At 46.8% G+C, this 11,951-nt stretch overlaps 1 protein-coding gene across 1 annotated transcript in view; it reads right to left on the bottom strand.

The window, feature by feature from the left end:
* SEC11C (SEC11 homolog C, signal peptidase complex subunit) overlaps positions 1 to 1,590 on the bottom strand; it is a 32,104-nt gene extending 30,514 nt beyond the window's left edge. Inside the window, exon 1 of the mRNA XM_018570359.1 lies at positions 1,417 to 1,590. Within this exon, the coding sequence (XP_018425861.1) occupies positions 1,417 to 1,458 (42 nt within the window). The 5' untranslated portion in view covers positions 1,459 to 1,590. The remainder of the gene's footprint in view (positions 1 to 1,416) is intronic.
* Positions 1,591 to 11,951: the final 10,361 nt, after the last annotated feature.

Here is an 11,951-nt window from a genome sequence, read left to right as displayed (position 1 = left end):
GAGGGGGAGGAGGAGGAGAGAGCGAGGGGGAGGAGGAGGAGAGAGCGAGGGGGAGGAGGAGGAGAGAGCGAGGGGGAGGAGGAGGAGAGAGCGAGGGGGAGGAGGAGGAGAGAGCGAGGGGGAGGAGGAGGAGAGAGCGAGGGGGAGGAGGAGGAGAGAGAGCGTGAGAAGAGAGACTATATACAGGTGAAACTCGAATAATTAGAATATCGTGCAAAGTTCATTTATTTCACTAATGCAACTTATGCGGTGAAACTAATATATGAGATAGACTCATTACATGCAAAGCAAGATAATTCAAGCCGTGATTTGTCATAATTGTGATGATTATGGCTTACAGCTCATGAAAACCCCAAGAACCCCAAATCCACAACCTCAAAAAAGTAGATTATTACATGCAATCAATAAAACAAGGATTGTACATAGAACAATATGGGACCTCTGAAAAGTACAAGCATGCATATGTACTCAGTACTTGGTTTGGGCCCCTTTTGCAGCAATTACTGCAATTACTTTTGCACGATATTCTAATTATTCGAGTTTCTCCTATATATATATATACACACACACGCAGTCTATGTATGTGAATTCTATTTATCAGCAATGGGCAGTATGGTGACACAATTGTATCCACTTCCTGCGCAGTGTTGGGGTGACGGCGCTCAGCCTCGTGTTGCATGACATGTGACCGTTCCATGTCTAGCACTGTACGACGGTTGTGGTCCCGGGAGGACTAAGGACACATCACACAATTCACTATTTAAATGACAAGAAAAGAAGCATAAAATGATGACACAGAGCTGCTGACAGCTGGTAAAAGTCATCTAACCTGCAGAACGAGACATGTTCTGCGTCCTCTGCTACACGGCATGTCATGTACACGTCATACATGGAATGATGTTTTAGGACATAGAGCAGATTATTGGCAGCTATGTATGTAGCAGGTGTTGGTGATTTCTCCTTTAATGGAATTTGTATCACAATGATAGAAAGTCACAAAGGTGAATACAAATGGTAATCATGTAGCCGCACATGGCAGATCACAAGACCAGCGTCTCGGATGCTACATGCAATATGCTGCTAGTGTGCCCCCCCTGAAATAGAATACAGGTGTATAATAATAATAATACTAATAATAAGTGACAGATCAATAAAACAATAATAAAGCCATCAGGCAGATGACTGGCGGAATGATTTTAGGGCTCCATGCACTATGCGCCTAGCGTGTCCCCCTGAAATAGAATCCACATCTACAATAATAACAGTAATAAAGAGTCAGATAATAACATGGTAATAATACAGCATAAGGCAGATGACTGGAGGAGTGAGTCTGCTGCTCCATGCACTCTGCAGGGGAGGATAAAAGTTACTGACTATTAATGTGGCCCCCCATAGGGGCCCCTTGCAGTCACCCACCTGCCTCTTGTTCATCCTCCGCAGGTCCCCGAACACATCCATGTCTACGGTGCGGGCCCGGGAGAGGGGTACATGGGCTGAGCTGCCACAATACACAGGCTGGCAGCAAGAGGAGGAGGAGAAGATACCACCCCGTTCCCCCCCTGCTCCATGTGGTACTCGCTCATAGGCCGCTCGCAAAGCATCTCGGGAGTTGCAGTCAGCGCTGTGGCTCTAAGCTTGCCATTTCACTGAGCCCGGTGTCGATATCTGTTCCCTTAGCCGCTCGGCTATTTCCATAACTGCTCTGCCTCCCTTCAGCAGCATATGAATCTACATAGACCCGCCTCTGTCCCGCCTCTCTCGAAGCTCCGGTTTCAAGTTAGTTAGAGATGACAATGTGTGCGAAGTGATCGCTGAACTCTGCCCAATGAGGTCGTCTGTCCCTCACATTCTTCCACAGTCTTAGGCTGGCTACGATCTGCTCCATGTCCTCTTCTATTCTCCAGATGATAAAACACAGGATTCAAAATACACATATTTGTATTTATCTGTATATGTGTGTGAATGAGAACTTAACACAGACACATGTGTATAGAGTTTTCTCACTTTCTGGTAAATTCCAGACCGCTCATCATAATCCGCACATCATAATCCACTCATCATAGTCCGCACTGCTAATCATAATCTGCAAAACTAATCATAGTCTGCACAGCTCATCATAATCCGCAGCGCTTATCATAATCCGCACCGCTAATCATAATCCGCACATCATAATCCCCTCATCATAATCCGCACTGCTCAATCGGCTCATCATAATCCGCACATCATATTCCACTCATCATAGTCCGCACTGCTAATCACAATCCGCAAAACTCATCATAATCCACACCACTCATCATAATCCACCACTCATAATCCGCACAGCTAATCATAATCCACTCATCATAATCAGCACCACTCATAATCCGCACCGCTAATAATAATCCGCACCACTCATAATCCGCACCGCTAATCATAATCCGTACCGCTCATCATAATCCGTACCGCTCATCATAATCCACTCATCATAATCCGCACTGCTCAATCGGCTCATCATAATCCGCAGCGCTTATCATAATCCGCACATCATAATCTGCTCATCATAATCCGCAGCATTTCTCAAAATCCGCTCATCATAATCCGCTCATCATAATCCGCTCATCATAATCTGCACCACTCATCATAATCCGTTCATAATCCGCACATCCTAATCTGCACATATAGTCCGCACTGCTAATCTGCATCATAGTCTGCACTGCTCATCATAATCAGCACTGCTCATCATAGTCCACTCATCATAGTCCGCACTGCTCATCATAAGCCTCACCGCTCATCATAATCCACTCATCATAGTCCGCTCATCCTAATCCACACTGATAATCTTAATCCATACAACCGATCGTAATCCTTACTGCTCATTGTAATCAACAATGATAATCTTAAAGGAGAACTATGGGGTTAGGGCTTTTCCCCATAGTTCTCCTAAGGGTAACTGGAGGACACAAACTAGCGTCCTCCCGTCACCCAAAGCTCAGTATACCGTGAGCTGCAGCTCGCGGTATACTGAGACTCCGCAGCCGAAAAAGATCCTGACAATTCTGTCTGGATCCACCCAGCTGCGTGAGTGACAGCTGACTCTGCCTATACAGAGGCAGAGCCAGCTGTATCCGCACCGTCCGTTCCGCCAGTCAGCGCTGGAGGATCGGACAGGGAAGGGGGGGGGATCCCTGCAGGGAACCGTGAGTGACAGTCACGGCTCTCTGCACGGATAGATCGAGAAGTGAGCGAGCTCACTTCCCGATCTACTGAGCCGACCTGTGACAATTTCATTGTCACAGGTCGGCTCAGATTATAAGGCTGAGTGAAAATCACTCCCCTCATAATTCTCCTTTAATCAGCAATACTCATTGTAAGCATGCCCCAGATCACAGATAGACCAGCCTCACTGTTCTTCAATTCATCAGACCCTTGTTGTCCAGGGGAAACGGATTCTGATACCAGGTTGCCATTTGCTATCAATTTTGGTTCCCCCCTTCAACATGGCCTTCACACCATTACAAGGGTAAAGATCAAGTGTGTATCCCACCTCTGAGTGTCCCAGATCACAGATAGACCAGCCTCACTGTTCCTCAATTCACCAGACCCTTGTTGTCCAGGGGAAACAGATTCTGATAGCAGGTTGCCATTTGCTATCCAATTAGGTCCCCCCCCCCCTCCAACATGGCCTCCACACCATTACAAGGGTCAAAATCAATTGCATATGTCACCTCTGAGTGCCCCACACCCCAGATAGACCAGTTCCTATAACCCTCTCTGTCCAGGGGAAACAGATTCTGATAGCAGGCTGTCAAATTATGTCAAAATTGTTTCCACCTCTCACATGGCCTCCATGCCTTCACAGGGGTTAATGCCATGTGTATATGCTATCTCTGACTGCCACACACCCCATATAAATCGCCAACAGTGCATTTCAATTCCCCAGAGCCTCTCTGTCCAGGGGAAACAGATTCTGACAACAAGCTGCTTATTGCTATCAGATTTGGTTCAGCCTCCCCATTATGGATTTTACAGCATTGCAAAGGTCTGACTCATGTGGGTATGCTACCTCTGAGTGCCCCACACCTTAGATTGGCCATCTTCACTGTTCTTCAATTCATCGGACCCTTGTTGTCCACGGGAAACGGATTCTGATAGCAAGCTGCCATTTGCTGAATAGCCTGTTGCCTATTGTTTAAAGGAGAACTATGAGATGAGTGATTTCCACTCACCTCATAGTTCTAGCCGACCTGTGACAATGAGACTGTCACAGGTCGGCTCAGTAGATCGGGAGGTGAGCGAACACATACCAGGTTCGCTCACCTCTCGATCCTGTCACGGCTCTCTGCCGTGACAGGGGGAGGGGCTGGATTCCCCTCTCCCCGCTCCGATCTGCCAGCGCTGACAGGCGGAACGGACGGGGGAGGGGGCGGGAACAGCTGGCTCTGCCTCTAGATAGGCAGAACCAGCTGTCACTCACGCAGCTGGGCGGATCCCGTCATCTACGTCGGGATCCGCTACGGCTGCGGCGTCTCAGTATACCGCGAGCTGTAGCTGGCGGTATACTGAGCTTAGGGTAACGGGAGGACGCTAGTTTGTGTCCTCCCGTTACCCTAAGGAGAACTATGGGGAAAAACACTGACCCCATAGTTCTCCTTTAAGTCGTTGTTCTAAATATTATTTTAATGATATAATATGATCTATTACGAGCATCATCAGAGAAGACCACTTCTTTCAAATCATTCCAGACAAATGGAAGTGCTCTTCACCAGCAGGTCCCAAATAACGGCATCATGGATCTGGTGCTGAGGATTTCTGTGGGCCTTTTAATGGAAATATACTCTCAGTGTTTAACAGGGCCCTCTTGCTTCGGCTCAAGCCCCCCTAAGCAGCAGAAAACCAGGGGCCGGTCACATCGGGAGTGCTGTTACCCTTGTCTGTCTGCTACTGCCTAGTATACTCTGTGTTCTGCATATATCATTTCTAGACATGTGCAGCGGCTAAAAATTCGTTTCGTTTAGTTTCGGATTTTGTTTATTTCGTTTTTGGTTGCTGTCATTTCTGGTTGCTGTGCTCTAGTCTTTATAGGATTTGGACGAAATTCGTTCCAAATCCGAAATTTCGGATTCGGATGCCTTTGGATGATTTCGGATATGTTATATTTCGGAAATTCGGATGCTCCGCATCTACGAATTTCGAAACATTTTTGACTTTCACCTGGTCAGTGGCAGTAGCCTTCTATTGAATTGTGGAAAGAGTTCATTGTCCAGTAGTACTCTTTTCATATATTTAATTTTAATAATGAAGCTTTTTAACATTGTAATCCCAGTCAAGATTAAAATGTTAACTTTAGTTATTTACACTGTATAATCTCCTTTGTTGATATGGTGAAAATCCATTGTTCCATACAACCCCATTTCCTTAAACATTAATAATATAGATTGTGGGGAAAAAAAGGAAACTAACATAAACATATAATATCCATAACTTTATTAAATCTATAAATAAACTAACCAAAAAATATAATACATTTTAAATCTAAAATAAAAATTATATACCATAAACTCAAACTATTTTAAAAGCTGAAATTGAACATATGATGGACTATGGACTGTGGACTATGATGAGCGGATTATGATGAGCAGTGCAGACTATGATGAGCGGTGCGGATTATGAACGGATTATGATGAGTGGTGCAGATTATGATGTGCGGATTATGATGAGCCGATTGAGCAGTGCGGATTATGATGAGCAAATTATGATGAGCGGATTATGATGTGCGGATTATGATGTGCGGATTATGATGAGCTGTGCGGACTATGATTAGCTGTGCGGACTATGATGAGCTGTGCGGACTATGATGAGCTGTGCAGACTATGATTAGCTGTGCGGACTATGATTAGCACTGCGGATTATGATTAGCTGTGCAGTGGCAGTGACAGTGGCAGAACTACCGCCGGTGCAGCCAGTGCGGGCGCACCAGGGCCTCAGCCTGGGGGGGCCCAGCACAGTCCTGGCCTGTGCATAGACGGTACCCAGCGGCCGGCAGGCACCCTGTCTCTGTGCCGGGAGTGTCGGATCATCCGTTCATCTGACACTCCCGGCGCAGAGATGGGGGGCCCGCCGGCCGCCGGATACTGATGTCCCCACACTCCGACGCGCTGAATTGGGGGAGGGGAGGGGGCTACGCGCACGCCCGCTTGCCGGGTACCCGGATATTGTGGTGCCCGCCGGCCCCTGCGAGGAGCGAGCCGAGGACATCATCATGTGAAGACTGAAGATGGCCCTGCAGGTGCAGGCACATCGGACGGCTGTGAGGACCCAGCAAGAAGGAAACAGACATTGGGGTTTTCTGCAGCTTGAATCCCCCACCAGGAAACAGCAGAAGACCAGCCAGAGAAGGTAAGGGTAAATAATTAATTAAAACAATTATTATTTGCAGCCTAATGTTGTGTAAAGTACTGTTGCAGCAATGCAGAATGGGACCCTCTATAGAGGACTACAAATCTCAGCAGTACTTTATACAGAAATGCTATAGTTGTATAAAGTATTGCTGGGATGTGTAGTCCTCTATAGCCTGTGCCATTCTGCATTGCTGTAAATATTAGGGACGCACCGATATATCGGCTGCCGAAACACATCGGCCGAAAATGGCACCTTTGGCTAAATGCCTTAAGTGCCATTTTTTGGCCGATACAGCGGTGCATCCCTGCTTTCTTTCCTCCCTGCTGGGCGCTGCTCTGTGTCCCAGCGGGGAGGAGAGAAAGTGTGACAGACGGTCGAGCGCTGTGGGAGGAGAGCGCTGTCGGCAGCCAGTGTCTCTCATCCCACACCGCTCAGCCTCCTATCACAGTCTGGTGTTCTATCGCAGATTGTGACTGCGTTAGAATGTGTGACCGCTGACGTCATCACACTTTCTAATGTAATCACGCCCATTTTTTCGACGGTAGAATGTGTGACCAGTCACATGGTCACACATTCTAACGTAGCCACACCCATTTTTTCCCAGGGTAACAATGTGTGAGCGGCAAAACGTGTAGAATCCAAAGCTTTCTACACTGTTCCTGGGCAGATCGGCATCACAGATGGTATGTGCAGGGAAACCGATCTGACCCGGAACAGCTGATCGGTCCTGAAATCTTAATACTATCCGACTTTGCAAGTCAGATAGAAGTGAGATTTCAGGACCGATCAGTTGTTCCCGGGCAGATCGGTTCTACTAAGCATACCATCTGCAATGCCAATCAGCCTGGGAACAGCGGATAAAGCTTTGAATTCCACACCTTTTGCCGGTCACACATTTTTACCCCGGAAAAAAATGGGTGCGACTACGTTAGAATGTGTGACCGTGTGACCGGTCACACATTCCAACGCAGTCACAATCTGTGACAGAACACTGGAAGAGCGTTGTGTGGGCGGAGACAGCCCGCACTGTCACAGGAGGCTGAGCTCTCCTCTCTGCACCGCTTGCTCAGCCTCCTGTGACAGCGTGTCAGAGAGGAGAGCGGTACAAACACTCAGGGGTCAGTGATCGCTGAGTGTTTGTAGATAATGGAGGACATGGTATGTGTACTATATCCTCAATTATGAATGAATGGGAAGTGATCTACATCCTCTCCTGTCCATTCATAATTGTGGTTATACTTAACATACTCTGTACTTTCTATGTAATAAATAATTATTTAATTTTTTTCGATCTATCTTTTTCTATTTTTTCTAGTTCTCATTCACACACATATACAGATAAATACAAATATGTGTATTTTGAATCCTGTGTTTTATCATCTGGAGAATAGAAGAGGACATGCAGCAGATCGTAGCCAGCATAAGACTGTGGAGGAATGTGAGGGACAGACGACCTCATCGGGCAGAGTTCGCACACACTGTCATCTCTAACTAACTTGAAACCGGAGCTTCGAGAGAGGCGGGACAGTGTTTAATTTTATAATTACTCATTTGAGTCTAATGAGTCTAAATCTGTAACTAAAATGCTCATGCTCATTTGATTTTTAATCCCTGTATGAATTAAAATTCAAAAGGGGGAATTTATCAAACCTGAGAGCAGTTGCCCATGGCAACCAATCAGCTTTTATTTTCAAATCTTAAATTGAAAAGTTGAGCTGATTGGTTGTCATGGGCAACTGCTCCAGTTTTGATCAATTCCCCTCAAATATTTTTTTTTGGGGGGGATGGGGCAGGGGTTGATTAAAAGACTTGGTTTAATATTATAATAACTCAGTTGAGCCTTAATTTGTATATGAATAAGGATTTAATAACTAATTCAAGTAACTAAAATTCAATAGCTCATTTGATTTTTAATCTGTGTAAGAAATAAAATTCAAAAGGGGGGATTTATCAAGCCTGGAGCAGGCAGAATCTGGAGTAGTTGCCCATGGCAACCAATCAGCTTTTATTTTCAAATCTTAAATTGAAAGGGGGAGCTGATTGGTTGTCATGGGCAACTGCTCCAGATTCTCTCTGCTCCAGTATTGGTAAATTCCCCTCAAATGTTTTTTGGTGGATTGTGATCTTTCATGATATTAGAGGTCAGATGGCTGTGAAGGATTGTTCGGGCTCGTGCAATGGCATGTGCCTACATGTGAATGGCTTCTCTTCTCATACAAAGTCAATGGGAATGCAAAAGCAGCCTGATGCAAGTTAGAAGCAGGTCAGATGCATCTCAAAATGAAGCTGCCTGTATGCACCTGATAGCAAGCCGCATTTGTTCATCTACACATGCCCTAAAGCTACCTCCAAACATCCAATAGCAGTCGTCCACTCATGCCAGACCCAGGCACTGCACCAATAAGGCTATTGTAAGATCCATACCCCCTTGGCGTTGACTACTACCCCTGTAAGGGGTTCTGAATGATGGGAGGTGGAGATGGTCTGACACCTCACATAGCAATTGGCCAGGAAAATCCATCCCCTCCAATCAATTCCTTCCCCAGCCGGCTCTGGTAGGGAACATCTGTGGTGTTAGTTGAGGTACCTACAGACAACGTTCCTTGAGTAAGTGGTTGGGTCATGTGAATTGTCTCTCATGTCTTGTAGAAACATTATAGTTAGAAAGGGATGAGATCATCTGTATACCTCCAGAGCTAGATACTCTGCAGGAGAAACATTAGTGATCTGCTGAAACAATCTCACATGGTCAATTCCTATTTCAGCTGACTCCGAGATTGGGTGGCCAGGGGTCTCTGAATGTTTAAAGCCGTGGCTTGGTCATGAAGATCATCATAAGGCCCCTTTAACTTGGGTGCCTCCTTTCCATCTCAGTAAGGGATCCATAGATAGATACACTGGTGAGTCGGATCAGAACGGAAACGTAGATAGAGGAAAGATCAGGATCATGTAATCCCTGTGGGGGTGGATATAAACAGACATGTGACCACATTTATCTGCTTGCATCCGGTAAGGTCCACAAAAGCAGACCTGGGCGCAAACTTATTGTGTTCAGTCCGACGCACCTGAATGGACACAGGTGTGAATGGATGCAAATCTGTCCAGTCCATTTTTGAGTCGTCTACTCAGTGGTCTAAAACAGACTGTTGGAATGCCCGTGTGCAAAGGGCCTAAATTTCAGCCAAATCAGGGGAATTTTTGTTTTTTGGTTTCATTTATTTGTCAGTAATGGGTCAGCAAAGAGCTCGCTATTGGTCAGTAATGGTTCCACTGTGGGTCAGTAATGACCTCACTGATGAACTCACTATATGACAGTAATGACCTCACTGTGTGTCAGTACTGGTCCCACTATAAGTCATTGATGGCCTCTCTATGGGTTAGTAATGGTTATGCACGATGCACGATTGACTTTTTGATTGAAATTTTACCCACAGATTGCTGAAGGTGCAGGTTCCTTCGGGGGCCTATTCCTGACACTGGGAGGAGATTCTGTGCCCTCTATGGGGTTCTCTGTCTCCTCCCACCCAGGAGGTGGGTCTCTCTTCGGGAGAGCCCACTTGCCAAGTACTATGGGGGACCCAAAAGGAAATGGTCCATCGGCCTTCGAGTTGGTGGACCAAAGTATCTCAACCCCTGTCAGGAGCCTTGCGCCCCGGGGGGTCGGGAAATGGGTCCCTTCTTTATTGAAGGACCTTGCACCCTTGTGCACGTTTTTGTGTGCTGTGATTTCACGGTTCACTTTTTTTGTTCACAGGGGGAAGTTTGTTTAGACGCACGTCCACGGGCTTCTATAAAAAAAAAAAAAAAAATGGGTTATAAATGGCTATCCTATGGGACAATGATGGCTTCAGGATGGGTCAGTAATGGCCTAACTATGGTACAATGATGGCTACGGTATGGGTCGGTAATAACCTCACTATTTGTCAATGATGGTCACACTATTGGCCAGATGTGGTCTCACTATTAGTCAATGATGGCCTTACTATGAATCAGTGATGGCCTTACTATGAATCAGTGATGACCTCACTATAGGTCAGTGATGGCCTCAATGTGGGTCAGTACTGGCCCCACTATAAGTCAGTGAAGGTCACACTATTGGCCAGTAATGGCATCGCTATTAGTCAGTGATGACCTCACTATAGGTCAATGATGGCCTCAATGTGGGTCAGTACTGGCCCCACTATAAGTCAGTGATGGTCACACTATTGGCCAGTAATGGACTCGCTATTAGTCAGTGATGACCTCACTATAGGTCAGTGATGGCCTCACTGTGGGTCAGTAATGGCCTAACTATGGTACAATGATGGCTACGGTATGGGTCGGTAATAACCTCACTATTAGTCAATGATGGCCTTACTATGAATCAGTGATGACCTCACTATAGGTCAGTGATGGCCTCAATTTAGGTCAGTACTGGCCCCACTATAAGTCAGTGATAGTCACACTATTGGCCAGTAATGACCTCGCTATTAGTCAGTGATGGCCTCAATGTGGGTCAGTACTGGCCCCAGTATAAGTCAGTGATGGTCACACTATTGGCCAGTAATGGCCTCGCTATTAGTCAGTGATTACCTCACTATAGGTCAGTGATGGCCTCAATGTGGGTCAGTACTGGCCCCAGTATAAGTCAGTGATGGTCACACTATTGGCCAGTAATGGCCTCGCTATTAGTCAGTGATGGCCTCACTATGGGACAATGATGGCTTCATTATGGGTCAGTAATAGCCTCGCTATTAGTCAGTGATGGCCTCACTATGGGACAATGATGGCTTCACTATGGGTCAGTAATGGCCTTGCTATTAGTCAGTGATGGCCTCACTATGGGACAATGATGGCTTCACTATGGGTCAGTAATTGTCAGACGTCCCAGGGAGCTAGTAGTGAGATGAGGAACCCGCTGACAGTCCAGAAACGCGGTACAAGTTTAGGGATAATCCAAGAGGGGTAGTCAATGTCCAATCCGGGTCGAGGAAGGCAGCAAAGGTTCAAAGGCGGAAGACAGTCCAAGGGTCGGTAATCGGGAAGGATACAAAGGGGCAACAGGCAATAGGAGGATCAGCAGGGAGGCTAGGTGTTCACCATAAGGTGGAGTAACTCAGCAATAAGCCAGAGCTCAGGCCAGGTTTTTATAGCCAGGGGAGGTAGGACCACCCCCTGGTCACCGAGGCAACCAGGAGGCATCCCTCCCCGGGAACCAATGGCAGGCGAGGAAGATGGAAGGTGTGTACTGGGAACCTCCCCCAGCAAGGCCCACACCTGATAGCCAGATGATGCAGGAACACGATGCTCCCGGGGATGCTCACGCAGCCTGCGTACTGTGCATGTGCCCACGCCGCGTGACTCGCGCATGCGCACCCGCACCTCTGGGCACCAGGTGTTCTACCGAGCTGAAGGGGAACCCGTGCCCTGCGCCGTGCCCGTGGTCCCAGAGTAGAGGTAACACCCCCTGCTTCCTGACAGTAATGGCCTTACTATGGGACAACAATGGTTTCGGTATGGGTCACAAATCTCCTCACTATTGATCAAAGGTGGTCACGTTATTAGACCCATATTTGCAAATTTTTCTGAGGCAG

Source organism: Nanorana parkeri, unplaced genomic scaffold (assembly GCF_000935625.1).
Source record: "Nanorana parkeri isolate BGI_ZX_2015 unplaced genomic scaffold, ASM93562v1 scaffold38, whole genome shotgun sequence".
Classification (NCBI taxonomy): Eukaryota; Metazoa; Chordata; class Amphibia; order Anura; family Dicroglossidae; genus Nanorana; species Nanorana parkeri.
The sequence above is the reverse complement of the archived record's forward strand: the minus strand, read 5'-3'. Positions and strand labels throughout refer to the sequence as shown.